The 20,000-nt window shown below is 39.5% G+C and overlaps 1 protein-coding gene across 3 annotated transcripts in view; it reads left to right on the top strand.

Moving 5' to 3' along the window:
- The window catches only part of LOC101845238 (neuronal acetylcholine receptor subunit alpha-10-like), a 326,112-nt gene that overhangs the window by 265,794 nt on the left and 40,318 nt on the right, over positions 1-20,000 (top strand). For all 3 annotated transcript variants that reach the window (XM_005098458.3, XM_005098459.3, XM_005098457.3), the window contains exons 5-7: positions 945-1,147; positions 17,233-17,298; positions 19,028-19,213. In XM_005098458.3, coding sequence (XP_005098515.1) covers positions 945-1,147; positions 17,233-17,298; positions 19,028-19,213 — 455 coding nt within the window. The remainder of the gene's footprint in view (positions 1-944; positions 1,148-17,232; positions 17,299-19,027; positions 19,214-20,000) is intronic.

The following is a 20,000-nucleotide window of genomic DNA, read 5'->3' as shown; positions in this document are numbered from 1 at the left end:
CAATTTAGAAACAAAAGTCGCACTTCGTCTTATGTGACAAATGGATAGACAGAAATTCAGAGCTTGATATGAGAAATTCTAAAACAAAAATACCAAGCATTTTGAATTTAAAAAATCTATCCTAGTAGCACCTACGCTTACCCTGTTTCTAGAAATCATACTTTTTTCACCAGTCTCATGGTAAAAGGTTGCAAGCTTTTCAAAACTTCAAGAATAGGACGACTTTGATTGGAGATAAGCGATTCACTTAGCTAAACAAAAGCAAAGATACCCTCACCATTGTGAAGCAAGGGAAAATAGTACCGTTCGCACTTGACCATAGCGAGACTGATGTTTTGACCTTCTACCCCAAAACTTGCCATGTTTACATTTGCCCACATCTTATGGAACCAACAGCAAAATATGGCACATTTGAGCCAGTAGATACATGTCCACTTTTCTGCTCAATCAGCACTATGTGGCTTAATCGTTTTTTTTACTTGTTAACTTGTTGAGTAAATACATTCTAGTGATCAAGCAACCCATGAAGACTTGCTGTTTTAGTATACTTTAAAGAACGGCATAACTTTGTTTATTCACACAATTTTTAAAAAAATTCTGTTTTCTTCATTTCAATCCCTAAAAAGGCGGGCATGAAACAATACATACTGTAAGATAGACAAATTCGTTGGGGGTTTTTGTGTGTATTTATAACGATTCTAAATTAACCCCGGTAATTCCCTTGGTCTGCTGCTGATCGGACATATTATGTGTCTGGCACGTCCTAAAAGAGTTAACAGTTTCTATGTAATGTATTTTAGCAACACGTTCCAGGCTTAATACAATTATATAACGTACAAACATGCGTAGTTAAACCGGTAGTTTCTTAAAGTTTAGGCAAACTATTGTTTCTCTCTTTCTTATTGTCCCCTTTCCCCTTCTCCTGTATCTTTTTCCTGTACCAGTGCGGATGACCGCCTCAAGGAACAGCGTAACGCTCTGTCCGTTGTCAACAGCGAAGGCCATGTGCTGTGGATGCCTCAGGCTATTCTGAGGAGCTCCTGCGCCTTCGACACCCTGTTCTTCCCCCTTGATGAGCAGACGTGCATACTCAAGTTCGGCTCCTGGACCTACAATGGGCTCAAACTTGATATACACTTTATACCTGGTAAGTTTTGCTCCGAAAACTGGCTCTGCGAATGAGAAGAATGTACCGCAGACTTTTTATGTTAATACACTAGGCTTGCACTCTGGCGGAATTTCGGCACACAATGGAACGCATCTATTATCTCAATTTTGAGCCTCTTGAAAGGCACGGGGGAGACGGTGCAGCACGCATTTGACTTTAGCGAAAATTCATGGAACGAGACTATAACAGTGCCGGACAATGCCGAGGTCTGGGCCAACGAGAAGTAAGTTATTCATAGAGTCAGACTTCACCTCTGACAACGAATTAACGGACTACGTGTGCGAAGTCTCAGACTACAGAGGTCAAGCTATTTTATCTGGTTTCTTTTTCCCGCTGCGCATGCCAAGTCACAACGAAGTATTCATTTGGGGATGTTCAAATATGTGAGGTAGCGTGGTGGAATCAGGCTCTCGTCAATTTTTGGGCATGTAGAGTTATTGGTATCATCTTAAAGCTCGTTCACTTGTCTTTATTTGGATGAAAAAAATGTCCATTTATCTTCAATACAAGTCGAGATATTTGCGAATGAAGGAGGTGGGGGTGACCTGTTTTCAGAGGTAAAATTAGTGGGAAAATGGCCGCAAAAGATTAGTTATTTCCTTAACTTTAGAGTCCGCGGTAACTGAAAATGTACAATTTTTTTGCCTTTAATCAACATTTTTAAGAAAAACCCAAGCAGAAATGAGTTCTTTAATGGGCATGAAGGGTGTTGAGCCAAAAAAACAAAAATTTGATAAAAATTCACAAACCTGCGGAAAAATGCAAGTTTCTTCACTTTGATTATTTTGACGAGAGCCTGATTCCACCACGCTGCCTTACATATAATCTTACGCCTGAAAGGAGGGCGGGTCTTTAGCTCCTGCAAGAAAAGTGTAAGTTAGAGAGAGGGGGGGGGGGGCTTGAACCATCGCAATATTACATTATTTGCTGCCCTTTGGCTTCTTTTGTACCTCCTTGGTCAAGAAAGGCTGAATAGCCAAAAAGGGTGCTGAGGCCACAAGGGATGTGGAAAATATTTTCCAAGTATTGAAGTTTTAAAAAGGCACAGGGATTTACGTAGGACAGAGGAAGAAATGGAGGTGGAGAAAGAAGAAGAAAAAGAAGAGGAAGAGGGGAAAGAGCAGGAAAGGACTCAGATTTGGAAGACATCTCAGCATATTATGCCCCTGTTTGTTTTGTGTGTGTGTGTTCTTTTTGTGTGTTTTTGAAATTTATTTTTGACATGATGATGAACACTGCCTTTGTTGGTGATAGCTAATTTCTCTGTTTGTTTTAAGCATAATGATCAGTAATAACAGATACAGTGGAATCCTGATAAAAATCAACATGCTTAAAGTCAACTCTTGCTTACAGTCAAACCCTCACTGCGGTCCCGTTTCTTACCTTCTTTGTTTTGGTAATTGCGTTTCTGATACAGTAAACCGAATAAATGTAAACCTTTCATAAAGGCAACAATTTCGGACTAAATCCCAAGATGAATTCATATAAGAAGATATGTTTGGGGCCTGAGCTAGTCGTGCACACATCTCCAATTACTTTGTTTACTCATCATCTCATACTCACTGAAATTGAGCTAACATCTTGTTACCAGGTTGTTTGTAATAATATTATTGTAGCTGTCCTCTTCAGTTTCCAATGGCCAGTAGTACCATGGATAAAGTCAACCTTGCTCAACGTCTACATTTATTTTTCGGTCCCGAGGTGTTGACTTTATCAGAATTCCACTGTAGCTTATTTTATTTGTAATTAAGCCGCTTTTGACATTAACACGAGTCTCAATTTTTCCTTATTAGTAAGAAAGAGTGTATGCAATAATTTGTTTCAATTATTTTCTCTGTTATTTTTTTGTGAATGTAGAACTCCATATATTTTTATGTGCATGTATGTGTGTGTGTGTGCATGTTTTTCATGAATATTATGTAAAGCACACAATTATTACATGAATTTGCGCGATATAAATGTTATTTTACTATAATCATAAGCGAACTATGTAATATTACGGGATGGGGGGGGGGGGGGGGGGCAAATGTAAGAAAAGTGTAAGAAAGGCGGGGGGGGGGGGCGGACGAAAAGTCCCAACATGGGTGTAAGATTCTATTTGAACAGCCCTTTTGGAATATAGACCTAATCACGCTCGCTACGCCTGCTGGATAGCGGGTGTAAATTTCATTCGTTTAGGACCTCGTTTAGACCTTGAGTTCGCATAGTCGGGCTCCACGAATAGCTTACAACGCGTTTTAGTCCGAGGAAACGGAAATAGTCTCGGACTTCTGTCAAAGTACCGGTACATGAATTAGACCCAAAGCAAGATATTTTGCCAACAGGCCGTGGTGACGCAATCCATTTGAAGTTTCTCCAAGCGACTTTAAAATGTCATTCCAATTCATTAAAGGGGGGGAGGGGGAGACACCCTCAAAGTCCCGATTCGGGTAAAAATTATGAAATTTGAATTGTGGGGATTTTTAGCTTTCTCTCCTACGTCTGTTTTTTTGCATAAGAACCCCTAAAAATCGTATTTTTTCCCATACCGGGCATGTTTGTCATCACCATTTCCTCATGAAGTCAATAACTTATTTTTCTTTATCGGCCGTTTTCTCAAAACGAGACTTTTCTCTATGCTTGTTGGTATAACTCCACCATTTTTTATCCAATCATGATAAAATTTTCACAGAATGAAGAGAAGATGTAAAACTAAAAATTTGCCTGTTTAATTTTTTATGTATGAAATAGTTTTTGGTTGGTGGTAAGTGGAGTGTGGATTTTCACGGATTTTTTGCAAATGTGAATGCTACCTCGGGAAAAAATTCATTTAAAATTTTCTAATTCGCTTAGGAAAAAAACAACAAACAAATTTTTAGGTCTAATGTTTGTTAACACACATGCAAAAAAAAAAAAAACCAACAATCAATTTCCATGAACAATAAGTGCGGTATTCATTACGTAAGACATGTCAACAAAATCCAATATGGCCGCCGTATCCATGGAAACGAAACTTTTTTTCTCAAATTTGATTGCGGATTCTAAGACTCCTTACTATGCTTGTTATATTGGGGAAATGAGGTCAAATTTTGTCCTGTAATAAGCGAGATAGCCTTCAGATGTAGCCCCCCCCCCCCCCCCCCTTAAAAAAGAAAGATTGATGGAAGCCTAGAAATAACTGCATTCTCATAATTAGGGCCACCCAAGAGCAAATCGGCGACAAATACTAGAATTATACTGGCAACCAAAAGAAAAGTACCACTTTTTGATTCTGAATAAAATAAAGTCTTTTGAATCTTCATACTTTATCTTTCACATGAGTAGTATTAAGTACTCTTAAAAGTAGGTAGTGTTATAAAAAAAAATAACATTTTGGTGCTTCAGCTAGTGTTCACAGCACCCAGGAAAAAACCCCCAGAAAAGACGGATTTTCACCGACAAAAAGTGTGTTTTATGAAGTTGAGGTCTTTACGTAAACCGCGTCAATATTTACTAATTGTCACCCAAAAACGACGATACGTTTATCTCAAGATCAGAAAAATCAAGCCATCGGCATTCTTGGCGCGCTACTATTGCGAGGACATTCAACAAAAGGACCTTCAGCCAACTGAGATAACAGTACGTTGTGACTTCGCCTATTCAAGACTGACCCAGAACTGGGCATCCAAGGGTAATAATGCTAGCTCAAGGCCGATATGTCAGGACAGTGCATCTGAGAAATCGTTTCAGGACAGACTGCTCAAACCGCAAGATAATTTTCTGGACGCTTACACGTCAGCATACTGTTCGTCGCAGACTGAGGAAATTCAAGATTGAAGCTAGGATGTCTACACCAGGCGCGGTTCGTCCATTGAGCACGGTCGTGCAGTGCCGCCCAAAATGTTTTAATGTTCTATGACGTAAAGCACCCACAATAATAAAATAAAAGACGCCAGAAACAAACACTAGCCAAATATTATATCAAAACAGGGTCCTCGCTGGCGCTGTAACTGTCATTTCTATTCTACAGCGCCGTAAAACATCTACTATGCCATGCATAAGTTCATGCACTGTATCTAAACATAACAGGATAGTCAGCAGTGGAAACCTGACCTATAAATCACTCTTTGGGATAACCCAAGCGATGACGACACTTGTAGAGAGTTTGGCGGTACATTAATATTAATAAGACGGCACATCTCAAATGTTCTCCAGCCGAATAGAGCCGAAACATAGCCCACAGTAGGCAATCTAAAAATAAACACCATAGACTGTGCACTATTCCATGCCAAAATTATGTGGGCCCCGGAGCAATCCAGCGGAGTGCTCAAGTGAATTGTGATTGGTTCATTGTCTTGTCGCTATTTTAAGTGATTCTGTGACCGTGAACCTTAGGGAGGTGAACGTGACATACTTAAGTCACCGTCCTATGAGTTGTGCTTTTGAACGGTTTTGAAGTGGAGTGGTGAAAGGTATTACTTGAGTGTTCTGTTCTAATGCAGGATGAATGAAATTAACGTTTAGCTAACAAACAGATTTAGTTCTAGAAGTCAAAGCCACAAGTAAAAAGAAGGAAAATAAAAGCACAAGGTCTTCCTTCACCAACCCAAAGATCCTAACATTATACACCATCCCATTTACTCTGCCCTTGATTATCTTCAGCCTGATTGTGCACGCCCACTTTTTAGACCCACGAGCCGCCTCTGGTCTACACACAGACTGCGTTTACAGCTGAAAAATCGTCAGACTAGGATGAAATGGTCACAGCTACACCGCCGATAGACCTAGAGCAGTGGGACACGGTCACCTTCTCGGACGATTCTCATTTCCATGTTGAACGCCACAATGGGAGTATAAAAGTGTAAAGGAGACCACTCGAGCACTATCTGCCATTTCTTCAACGACATAATCAGCCCATGACATTGCAACAGGAATATGCACCCGCATACTGTGCACTCCACTCGGATTTAAATTCTTAAAAATTCCAGAAACGTATATACCCTATGTGCAGCAGATGCAATGTGGTGCTGAATGCACGAAATCAAACAGCGTACTGATGTGTGACTTTTTGGATTTTATTCCTGCTGTCAAATTTCAGCCATAAAAAAGACGCGTCTCCTGAAAATAAATCCTTTGACCTTGAGTTATCTGTCAAGTACTTAACATTTCAATTTCGTCGTCGAAAGAATCATTATTTTTTCTACAGGAAAGGAGAACCAATTGAACATATAGGGTGGTACCTTTTTTTGATCGCCAGTGTTGGTCGAACTCGTAGAGACCTGCGTAGAAACGAGGTGACCAAGCAGCCACCGAGTGAGTGCCGGGCACTGTGTGCAATGTGTACCTCTGGTAGCCATCTCACTGGTGGTATGGCGTGGCAAATTTACGTAAGACTCAAATAGTTGGTTTGTGGAGGAAGGCGTCTAAAGGCTCAAATACTATGTTTCTATTATGTACTATACAAAACAACCATACGAATAACTATCGACTTACGTTCCTCTCCCTTCCTCCTTTATTTCCTCAGTCCTTCTTTCCTTATCTCTCTCATTCCCTCCATCCAGCCATCTCTCCTTACCTCATTTCCAGTTTTGTTCCATCCATCTGTCTTTCCCTCAATTCATATCTACCTACGACTAAACGCATAGAAAGAAAGGGATACCAATTAATGCATTCTCAAAAACACGTTAGCAATCACAAACACACACACACACACACGCACACACACACACGCACACACACACACACACACACACACACACACACACACACACACACAAGGACACATACACAAATAAACAAAGACACATCTACAGTTAAGTCTGTGTGTGCAAACACGCAAACTTATACGTGCACTGATCAACTGGGGCATGAGAAGTTTGGTAGACGTATAATCAAACCTCTTTGTACCGCCTCCCCCGCTTACCGCTAGATTTGGATAATGTATGAAAGAATCCCCCCATGTTAACATAGTATTTGCGACTTAACACAGCCATCTACCATCTGCCAATTGTCTCAGTTGTACGGTCCTAATCATAATACTGTAAATGTACCCCGTTGTACTGACAGCGAACAGGCCGCCAGAAGTCCTCAGTCTTGGCGACACACAACCGGGGCACATTCTCAAGGTGGTCTCTTGACAATCTTTCACACACCTGGAGAAATTCTAAAGGAACCTTGCCACTCAACACCCCCCGCAAAATATCCGGTGTCGCCACTTATCAGCCCAATAACTTACAGGCTGGCGAAAGCCCGTGGGGCTTTTATTTAGAGAGGGCTCACACTCAAGCCTAAGTGACAGATTGAAGGGAGATAATTCATTACTTCATCTAGTGATTGCTAAACAAGTTCCCTTGACGTTGGGCAATCGTTCTACATGTGTTTAACAGTGAAAGTGAAAACCTCGTTGTACCACCAGTCCTGTTGTACCGCCAATTTCATGCTCGTCCCAATGTAGGCGGTATAGTACGGGTTTGACTGTACGTACATTTCGGTCCTGTGAACCCATGCTCCTGTTGGGATAATACCAATTGTTGATGAGAAAACGGAAGATAACGTGATATAATTTGTAATATCAATTATGTGGAACGTTGGTATGAATCCATTGCCTTCCATTTCAACAGAAAAAAAACTACGAACCCACACACACACATACACACACAGACATACCCACACTCAAACACACAAACACACACACACGCACACACACACACACACGCACACACACACACACACACACACACACACTCACAAACACACGTGTGTACGTGTTTGTATGGGTGTGTATGTGGTCAAACACCAAAACAATGTTCCAGGATCTGGACAATAAAGACTTACCTCATCTTATCTTCCCGAGTAATCTTTTTTTTAAATGAAACATTGTTAAATTTGTGATTCCAGACCTTATTCCTTGGATGCCAATTTGAATTATTGCGTAGAATTGCCATTGACTTTGTTCATGAACAGAGTAAAATGTTCCTTGACCTTAAAATGAGGTTTTCAAAACTGCTCTTTTGTATATTTTGCTCAGTAGGCAAGATCCGCAACGCATATATGTTTTTTTTTAAACATGCTTAGGGATAAACGTCATGACTCCAGGGATAAAATATACAGTTGTACAGAGTATTGGACAGCAATGCCGAAGCAAAAAAGAATCTTGGTGCCCGTCCTTGTCTTATATATTTCAATTAAATCTTTGTCTCTGTATTTTACAACACTTTTCAAACTTCTCTCCTGTTACACAGCATTTCACACAGAAGAATGTTCCCTAGATCTAGATTATTTTTCTTTGAGATTTTGCGAGTGAAGATTCCCTTCCTGTTCCTTTATATGACACGAGACAGCAGAGCTTACGCAACGCACAATTGAAAGATACACAGCCAAGTTCAATCCAACATGGTGAGTATTTGAGCTTTCATATCCCTCCTGTTACCAGGGTCTAGAACGACTTATTATACAGAATTCCGATACACTCTCCGTTGGTTAGGATGTCTGCCACGGTTACATTTCAATGGTAACACAACCCATAACATGAGCTCTACCGGCTTAATGGTCGTCAGGGTAACAATGTGCAGAATTCCCTCCTGTTGCTTTCCCTGTTGTTACCCAGGTTTTGGTAACAGGAGAGAATAACAAGTAACAGGAGATAAGGGAATGTGCTTAATACCTTAACTGACCACAGTTTGGGATAGACTGTGAGGTAGTCTACGCTTAATAGAGTAAATGAAAGAGGTTTAAACTAAAGGCATGTGCTTTTCAAACAGAACATCTGAATTGTAATTTTTATCTTTGGGTAATAGGACGGAATAAAGAAAACAGAAGATAACAGGAAGGAGCGGCACGTGTCAAATAACCAAACCGCTCAAAGTTAGGGTTGAAAGTGGGTCATATATACACAAACAAAACAGAATAGTTATTCTGCGAAAGATGAGTCTGTACTTTTTCAACTGAACTCCTGGATTGTGATATTATAATTTAATTTAGGTAACAGTATGAAATTACGAACAATAGGGAGGGAACAATAGAGTAAAATGAAAGACAAACCTTCCTTTTTACCTACATCGATGATAATAATAATGCAACATGCTTTTATTGTTCTACCAAAGTCTAGAACCGCCTATATATAGATATATTATGTTATCAAAGAGTTCTAAGTAATTGTGAGATTACGGGTCTATGTGTTCGAGCCTCCGCCTGGCCCAACTTTGTGTCCTTGAGAAAGACACTTTACACAAATCTCCCATTTGGCTTCATCCTTTTGGAGATGGACGTTAAACTCAGAGGTAGGTCCCACCTCTGAAATAACCATATTGGGGCGTTAAAACCTATACAATTTCACCATTTTCACCTAAGAGTTCTAAAAATGTAGGTCTAGATCTAGATCTGCTATTAAGTTGCAGATTCAGATGCGCATTTAGCGTTGTTGCAAAGACTTAGATGTAGACTGAAGTAATAAATAAGAATCTTTTGCTAGATCTAGATTAATTGTAAGAAGGGCAGGCCCTATTGATAGTTGATTTCTCAACAAACATTTACTATTTTCCCCCAGAGGCAAAGATGATTCCTGCTGAAAAAAAGTAATAGAGGAGAGACAGAGAGAGGCAGAAACAAGAACCCCCTGGAGAGACTGCACTGCATGCAGTATGAAAAGCAGAACTGTATTAAAGACAAAGAATCAAACAGTGCCGATGAAAAAACACTATATGCCCCATCCTCACGGGTGTTATTTTCCTGACTAAAATGTAGGCTTGCAATGGCAACAGTGTAGAGAAAAAGAAATTTAACGTTGAAACTCAAAACTTTATCGGATAGCAAGAAGGCAGTGAAAAGAACAATGAACTTTCCATTTGCTGTATTGGATGAATTGAAAGACTGGTACAAGAAAAAGAAAAACAAACGTATTAGCTGGTTTTCGGAAAAATCGGTTAACCACGGACCAGATTGCTACACTGAGGATCATAGTGGAACAGTCCCTGGAGTGGAACTCCGAGTTGATCGTCAACTTTCTTGACTATGAGAAGGCATTTGACAGCATAGATCGAGCAACACTTTGGGAGATACTGAGACATCGCGGAATCCCCCAGAAGTTGGTTTACCTCATCGGGTGCATGTACGAAGGGACGAGTTGCAGGGTTATACATGATGGACAGCTGACTGACAGCTTCGACATCAAGACCAGAGTGAGACAGGGATGTTTACTATCACCTTTCCTCTTTATCTTGGCAATCGACTGGCTGATGAAGGAAACCACCAGAGGACACAGAAACGGTATACAGTGGACCTCATGGACACAGTTGGACGATCTGGACTTTGCAGATGACTTGGCGCTTCTGTCACACACTCAGGGACAAATGAAAGAAAAGAAAACAATTTTAAACGGCCTATCAGAGTCTGTTAGATTGAGGATCCACCCTGGAAAGTTGGAGGAACAGGCGCTGAAATAAAGTCCCGCATTGGAAAGGCACCTATTTCTTTGAATAGGATTTGGAGGACCAGGGATATCTCATTACGAACAAAGCTTAGAACTTTCAAATCAAATGTGAAGTCAGTCTTGTTGTATGGAAGTGAGACATGGAACGCATCAAAGACGTGTATAAAGAGGATCCAGGTTTTCTTTAACAAGTGTCTGAGGAAGCTACTGAGGACCATATGGACAGACAGAATCACCATCGAGGAAGTATTAAGAAGAACGAGACAGAGCCCAGTCAGAGATGAGGTGGAAAAAAGACGTTGGCGATGGATTGGACACACTTTCGGGAAGTCAAGCAGCTGCATTACAAGAAAAGTGTTAGATTTGAACTCACAGGGTAAACGATCAAGGGGAAGACCACATGGAACCTGGAGAAGAGTCACGGAAATGGGTGTACAAAAAAGTGGTAAGACGTTGAGTGACATCAAGCGACTGGCCCAGGATAGGGAAAGGTGGAGAGTGTTTGTTGTATATCCTGATCCAGGGTGAGAAAGGCAATGATGATGACACTGAAGTTTTGCGTTTCAAATTTGTACAGAACATTTGGAAATCAAAAGTTATTTGTCTGATATTAATCATAGATAATTCCATAGAATAGTTTTGCTCTACATAACGTGTAAAACACAACCCATTTTGAGCTATGTCCCCACTTTTCTAGCATGACACACTAGTTTGCTTTAGGCCTACCATTAAAAGTGCCAACGATCGCGCCATATTGCAAGCTTCAGTAGGCCAACAGATGTTTACACACAGTTTTTCTCAAGCATTCTTTGCTTGCTCAAATCATGGTTAAGATAAGAAACGAGCAGAGAGCTTTTTGTTTTGAACATTTCCTCACCGCCAGCTCATTTCGTATGTTTTGCTCAAGGTACGGTAACAATGTTAAAGTGCCCTTACTGCCTTATGTGATGCCAAAGGTGGACATGGTCCCTCATTTAGAACCTGTAGAGAAGCAGAACAAAAAATTCTCAGACAAAACGACCTCTTCAGATTAAAAACACGTTGTTTGCACCATTTTTTAAACGTCACCAGGGTGTAGAATTCGGAAGATGAGCCCCTTGAAATGTCTATTTGTAGACGATGTTTGCTGCAAGGATTTTCCTACATCTCAACTGTCCGCATTTTCATGACAGATCTGCATCTACGACTGTACCATTTTCCTGTTCTCGAAGCTGGCATGAATCATAGGATAGCAATCTGTTCATGATTCCTCGATCGTCTTGAAAAGCGTGAACATCTCTCGATGACGTTGATTCCTTTGCAAAGTCCATAAATCACATTTCAGGATAATATGTTAACTCCGCAAAATATGCCTATTTGAGCAACATCCCCCACCACCTTACTGTCTGTAGAAGCAACTCCGTGCTGTGAGGTGTACAGTGTGCAGGAGCTTTGAGTACTCCTGGTTTGATGGATCTTTGTGTTTGGCTACCATTGAGCATAAGGAACGACGTAGAGAGCTCTAGATCTCGGAATTCCAGAATTTAAAAAAGAATAATTCTGAAACTGTAGGAGAAAAGAAATATTATTGTCTAATTGTTACAGAGATGGAAAGATTAGATTTTAAAAAGAAAAGGAAGGGAAAAAACAGACCAATCATTTCATGGCTATCCTTAAATTACAAGATCTTTTTGATTGATGCATTTTGCGTTTATAGGTGATTTTAATAAAAAGCCATTTCCGTTTTCGAAAACACGTTTCTTCTATATTAAATTTATGTAAGACAAATTCCTTTTGGGTGAATTATAATTGTTCCAAATTACATTCTGGTACAAATTGTGTGCACTGTGTGTGTGTTTTTGTTGCTTTTTTAAAGATCACAATGTTTCGTTTCGACGCCCACTTGTTGTTTGATGCCTTCGATTTTATTTTTTACATTGGTAAGTAACGTCTCGACAGAACATGTTACATGCCTTTATCATTCCCATCCATTTTTCAGTTATTTCAATGTGTTTCATCCAAGAGTGATAAACACAAACTGAGATTGTAAAATTTTCACTGATTTTTACATTTGACACTTTAATCCAAAATAATATTTCGTAGATAGTAAAACCGGAGTGTTTTTTTTCTTTTTTGCCTGATGAAGAGACCTTGTTTCACCAACATGATATTGCATGCCCTCCCCTCCCTAAAAAAAATTCTGTTGGTAACAGCAGAGAACATGTTCCTAGGAAGCTAACACAAAAGCTGCTGCTATGCTCTAATTTGACGCAGAAATTTCATATTTATGTCTTTTGATGTTTTATTCATTTCATCAATTTTATGTTGAATTTTTTTCATCAAAGTTCATAATAAATAAAAATGAGAACCAAAATGTGCCTTTTTTAAATGACTCAAATACTGCTCTTCGTTTATTTACCTTGGGTTTTTTTCATATAATATATTATCCGTAAAACGTGTTCAGCGCCTTGCAGGCAGCTTTACTTTTGCTCTCCAGTTCCATGACTTGTTTCAAGTCTTACTGAATGGATCTTTGTGGAAAGGTTTGGCGCCGTGCTTTCTTGATGTGCTTAGACGACATTGGCAAACTCCTATAACTTCTTTCGCTGATAACGATTAAGAAATTTGAGGGAAGGGGGGAGGGGGGTTCTGGTTCCGTCATGTACAAATAACAACGAAACAAAATTTATCTTAAGAAGATCCCGAAAATAACACATCACATCTTTATTGATAAAGTAATATTGGCTACTTAAAAAGCTAGAATTGTTCACGAAGTTAGTCTTTTGTGCCATAAGTATATGAACAACAAAACACCACAATGTCTCTCAAAGATCTTATTGAATCACGTTATATATTTTTAAATTTATATATATATATATATATATATATATATATATATATATATATATATATATATATATATATATATATATGTATATGTATATGTATATATACTGAACGCCTTTAAAAACTCAAACGCAACATTTTCAAAAAATTATTTTTTGAAAAAAAGAAAACAAATGTGCTCCGATCGTCACGAGTTTTGGAGACACAAGTGACTAGATCTAGTGAATTGAAAAATTATTAGTCCACACACCCGTGCACGATTTTTGTTATTTCCATGAGTATTTTCATCACAATGCAGTAAACTATTCTTTGGTAAAATGTGAGATGACCCGTAGCTCTTTCCAAACATAATTCCTACCTTTTTTTCGATCAGTTATTATATTTCTTTCATTACAAAAATCCTCAACTTAGCGAAGCTGATTGCAACTTTTGCTTTTGTCTTGTTAGTGGCGAAATATTTGCCTGAGAAGCAGCAATACGGCAGAAATGCAATGCTTGTATTGTTCTCGACTTAAACAAAGATTTTAGCACCCTTGAAGTGTCCGAGATGGACAAAGAATAGTCTCGAGTGACCAACCCTGTTCAAGAGAGGTGGATTTTGCTGCCGCATTTGCCAAATCGTTTCAGTTCTCAAAAGAAACAGCTCAAGGCATGCTTACAGTGCGTTTGTTTTTTGTTGTTTTTTTATCGGTGTGACGCGCGGAGTAATAAATTCGGGACTTAGACCAAGAACGTCAATTAATGAAGCCGTGACAACAGCCCCCTCTTTACTGTGCAAAACAGCGCGAAGAAAAATCAGAATCTCTCAGTCATCCAACACGACACTCCTGCCTTTACACTGCCCATGTAACTTTAAAAACCACTTCTTTTAATCAATCTTCATTTGATACAAACGTGTTCACACTCTGCGAACAAAGCATTGAGTTTTTAATGGCGTTCAATGTTTACATAAATATGTATATATAATTAGCAGGGCCCCCTTTCGATGAAACGAATGATCGGTGCATTAACATCAACTGAAAGTCATTGGCCGTCTATGTTTACACTCTACAGGAATGGAGCAATAAATCTTGAGAAGTGCAAAAAAATTAGAAGGACTAGATCTATACTCTCAAACCAAAATGCGCCACGCGACATATCACTTCCGGCACTTTCGCCCTGAAGGACAGCCACGCAGATTTGTTTCGCGTCTCAGTGGAATAACCACAAAGGCCAAAGAAGGGCGAGAACTTTTTGTCTAATGTATTTTTATAAATTCAGGAAACGAATAAATTAAAAAATCGAGCTCAGTCACGGGGACCTATCTATCTTTTTGCAGGTACTTGCCAACTTTCAACTCTGTAGCTGTCGTAGTTTTATGGGAAAAGTAACAAATGTGTTTCCAAGTTGCCAAATATAATACATTTTATAATAATATAATATATATATATATATATATATATATATATATATATATATATATATATATATATATATATAATATGTATAATTAAGTATATATAAACCTCCAAGACGTAGATCGTAGGATGAAAGTCTCATGAGAGTGCCTCCCGTGAGGCCAAACAAGTTGGGTGGAATGGCCCTGTCTTCCTATGCCGCTAAAATTTGGAATCTCCTCCCAAAAGACATGCATTTTATAACATCATAGAGAGAGTTTTTCAAAGTCTAAAGACACATTTTAAATTGTTCAACACTATCCTCTTTCCGTAAAATTCGTATATGATAATATGTGTTGTTGTTGTTGTTGTTGTTGTTGTTGTTGTTGTTGTTGTTGTTGTTGTTGTTGTTGTTGTTGTTGTTGTTGCTTACTCTTTTTGTTTTTGTTTGCTTTCTTTTCTTTCTTTTTTTATAGAATATTTTAGAACTCGTGATGTGATGTTATTTGATATAAAAGCCTACTTTGGGCATATCAGACACCATGATTCACTCAAGAAATATTATTATTTTGGAAGCAACAGTAGAAGGCAAGAGAGGAAGGGGGAGCCCTATAGAAGATGGGATCAGGACCAAATATAATCCTGGTTTGGAATCAAAACAACTCAGGCAGGCAAAATGACAAGGGACAGAGTGTTTTATTGTAGAAAGGTCCGAAAAGCAACGTCCAGCCCCTGGAAAAGCTAAGACGAAGAAAAATATATCACAAATAATCGATTTTCCCGAGCACTCAATTTCGTAGCGACGGGTGTTTCAGGCTGTGCCAGGGAACATTGACTGCTAACGTCAGTGTTACCTGGGAACAGCGACTTGTATTTTACCGTATTTTTTTGTAACAGTTTAACTTGGTGTGCTCGTTTACAATAACAATTGCAGCTAGATAAATCCGTTACATTTCTTCTCGCTTTTCAAAAACTAGAGCTCGCTCAAGTCACTTTAATGTGGAAAGAGGGGGGGGGGCTACACAAAAAATGTATACGGATGAATTGATGTCGTCGGGAGAGGGGAAAAAAGGTCAGCCAATCCGAAGTTCTACTTAGGTTGAAAATATACTGCCACGCACAACTGGAGTGCGCCGCGAAAAAAGTCGTGCCCTCCTCTTCATTACTTATGAGTGATTTCACTGATACGACTAGATAAGACGTGAGGAGTCGTGAGGACCCAAAAAGACGTGCGTGTGTGCAGCACTTGTTTTTTGCGTGCGGGCAGGCTCGCCCTGCTATCGGAGTGCTCCGGAACACCGTGGATATACAACAAAAAGGGGGGGGGGGGCGATCACTGCGCTGTTTTCGCCTACTTGGCGCCATTTTTTTACACAGCCGGACGGATTCGCGCTGACCTATGGGATCATCTCTTCCGACCTAGCTGCTCGCCCATTTCGCGGCACGCTTCAGTTGTGCGTGGCAGTATACTTTCAGCCTTAACCGTTGAGATCTGTAAAAAGAAGAGGTGCTCGAACCCGAGAAAAAGATCAACATAACCGAAGATCAACTCAAACGATTTCGACAGAAGCGGAGTCGATTGTACCTGTATGTCTCCACCCCTTTCCCGTACTTAGTATCCAGTGGTTGCAATGTGCTGTTGAACTGTTTTCAGTCTAAAAATACTCAGCTCCCGAAGCTTGTTTATCATATGTTTCGAGGTGAAAAGTGAGAAGCACCTCATTGAGCCTAGATCTATATATATTGAAAAGTTTGATAGAAAGCAACCACTCACACATTCAAGTGAAGGCAGGCTTGTTTGACAGAGCAATCCTTTAGTAGTTATTCCCACTTTCGGCAAAACGGAAATACGATTTTTAAACCTGTAGTAGGTATAATAGCCTCAAGATTTTTTAACAGTTAATCTTACTAAAAATGCAAATTATGCAAAAGGAGAAGGCTGATTTTCATTAGATCTCAATAAAGTGAAGAATAGTGCCTTTCGAAAAAATTTCCATACTGCAGTGTGTGAAAGCTTTGATGAAAAATGCACAACACAGTGGGTGACCTTGCTTCATTACTTATTTCTCTTTATAATTGCATTAATTTATATATTTCATCAAATCAGTTCCTCTGTAGTAATTTTGCTTATTTTACAACCGTAATTCCTAAAATAAAATTAGTTTTCAGCTGCCATAGCTATTTCTACATGATTTAAAGTTTAATCCCGTTCGACAACAAACTTCAATGAGATTCTGCGTCCCAGCAATTGCAGAATACTGGATCTGTTTTAATCTGTAAGCTGAAAAAGTGCATTTAAAAAACCATTGAATGTCTATGCGATGATCAAACATATCAAGACGATTTGCTCTCCTCCGGACGATTTTTAAGCTGTTTTTTTTTAAGGCAGTCATTGTTCACTGGTTCTCCGGTGTTTTGCGCTAAAATAAATGTATATTATTGTATTTCATATTTCTCAAAACGATGTATCTCCTCAGATCGAGACAAGTTTGAACTTGGAGAATATATTGAAAACAACGAATGGCACATTGTTGAAAACTCAGGTAAGTTTTGTTGACCTCTCTTTTGGTCGATTCTACCTTTTCGCGCTCAGGATGTGTGGGTAGGGTACGTCTGGATTGCTTGTGATTTGGGGGGGGGGGAGGCTCGATACGAGTGCCACTGTTAGAACATATATTATCTATTGATCGCACCGTTAGCTTTGTTGCTGTCTTGCTCGACTACGGAGCAGAGGGTGAGCCTTGTTGGAATGTCCAAAGGAGCGTTCTGAATTTAGGTTGTTTGGGAGTTTTTTAGATTGTTCACTTTCGTGGCTCGGTCCAATCGGGGGTGGACATTAATTTCGGAAATCCTGCCTCGGAAATAGCCTTACAATCTGAAAAGGGGCATTAACCCTAGACAATAACAATCATAAAGACAATGACAGAACATATATCCTGTTGGTAAAGACACTTTATAAAAAAAACAGGAGACATGAGCCTACTGAGCTTCCTCGAGAAAAGTATTGGCAAAGCTTTGGCCTAATGCAATATTATGCTGCCGCGAGAGATCGATTTTGTGTCGTGCTTTCTTTTGCGGGTGGAATATTTTCAGAGAAGAGGTGGGTTAAAAAGGAAAAATTATTTTGACAAATATTTTAGAAAATCACAGCAAAAAGCATATGGATTGTCTAAAGTTGAGATTGGTGTTTCGAAAACGAAATCTTGTGAGCTCTTCATGTCCTTATTGCTTGCTCTCTGCCTGTTTAAAGATCAAAGTCTGTGAATCGTAGCTCAGCTTGAGAAGGCAAGAGAATATTCTCTGAATATTGTTTTTGAGTAAACGTTTCAATTTGTCTTAGCGTGTGCGTTTATTCAATATGTCTTTGAAAGTATGAATGGCCTGAAAAGTAGGTTCGTACAATGGAAATATTCACATATGTCTCCTCTGGCTGAGCCGAAAGACTGGGAGCTTATATTTTCCTCGAACAGTCGGCTTTATACATAATAAGGAGGGGGGGGGGGATGAAAGTGGAGAAAGAAGTGGGGGAAATGAGTGGGGGAACACGTAGAGGAAGAGAGGTCAAACACTCTAAATTTCTACATTTTCTTTCAAATTGTCACTTACGCTAATATATAATTACAAAGAGAAGTCTGCCTCTTTCTTCACTTCTATTGCCTGGGCGAAGCTGACTACCATAATATTGTGCAGAAGCATACACTATCATTTTCAAGGCTGAAAATCATGTATTATTGCAATTAACTGTCTCAAAGTTTATGCTGGACGTTTATAATTAACAAGAAAAGTCTACCTCTTTCCATATTTCTGCTGCCTGAGCAAAGTTGCTTACCATAACAATAACGGTATTACTTCATCATCAAGTGCCAGATCTGCTCGACTGCTCTCAAAAGAGCCATATTACCCTGATATTTCCCCGTCACCCATCTGTTTAGGCTCACCTGATGTGTTGCTCTGGATCTAACCTCGTTTGCCTTCCAATTGTGTCAGTGAGAGCTAGATGCTCACGACCCTTATGTCAGTTCAAGTGTCCCAGAAACTGCATAATTTGTCTCTGTTCCTAATGGTTTTTACCCGTGAACAAGCCTCCCAGGCTTCTTCAGATACTATCTGATTTGATTTCTTTTCCTTTCAAGAAATTCTCAATATTCTTATTATAGTATTCCTTTCATCTACTTATAACGTCATTTCTAATGCAGAAACTCATGTATTATTGCAATGAACTGTCTCTCCCCTTCCCACCCCTACCCCCCCTCCCAATGCATTCTATACCAGGGGCTCGTCACGTAAAGAAATACACGTGTTGCCCAGAGCCGTACCCAGATCTCAAGTTCAAGTTACGACTGCGTCGCCGTGTGGCATTCTACACGTTCATCCTCATCATGCCCTGTGCTCTGCTCTCTTTACTTACCATGGTCATATTCTGGGTTCCACCAGAATCACCAGCCAAACTTACACTTGGTAAGTACTACTCGGGTCTTCCTGTTTTGCAGGCTGAAGACATTTGTTTAAATTCTATTTTGCCTCCTAGTTTGATTTTTCGTCCAACTTGGGGGAATCAACAGTCACAGTGATTACAACTTTATGAATGTATGGTTTTCTCGAATTTTGTATATTATAGGTGCATAGGTATTTAACAGGATTGTTGTACAATGAATGGGCCTGTATGCATGAAATAAGTCATTTTATGAGCGGCCGAAATTATATTTTATAGTAAAGTACCTATACCCAACAAGAAACGGGCGCTAGAAGTGAAATGGGCCGAGAAAAAATATTCAATACAGGAAAAATAAGTTACAAACCCTCTTTAATTTGAACTTTGAACTTCTGTGTATAATTCAAATGTATTAACCAGCTGTGTGATATGCATTTTTGTTTAGGATGATCGTGGTCGTGATCGTGATGATGGTGTGGTAGTGGTTCTAATAATGATGATGGTGATGATGATGATGATGAGGATGATGATGAGGATGATTTCAAGGAACCTAAATTTACCACTTAATTATTCAAGCTGCTGTCCCCCTCCTCCACCCCCTCTCACCCCCTTCCCTTCCAATCAAAATCCACACGCTTCCCCTCCCCTTTTCTCCTCCCCCACGTACTTGAACTCTTTAGCTGACTTTGGCTTTCAAAATCATGGCACTACAGTCTCACCCTAACTTAACGCCTAGCTCCCTATTCTTCTTCCTCTTTCCCACCTTAGTACCCCAAATACATGTATTATTTCCCCAACTTGACACCCCCTCCC

Source organism: Aplysia californica, unplaced genomic scaffold, assembly GCF_000002075.1.
Source record: "Aplysia californica isolate F4 #8 unplaced genomic scaffold, AplCal3.0 scaffold00183, whole genome shotgun sequence".
Classification (NCBI taxonomy): domain Eukaryota; kingdom Metazoa; phylum Mollusca; class Gastropoda; order Aplysiida; family Aplysiidae; genus Aplysia; species Aplysia californica.
The sequence above is the reverse complement of the archived record's forward strand: the minus strand, read 5'-3'. Positions and strand labels throughout refer to the sequence as shown.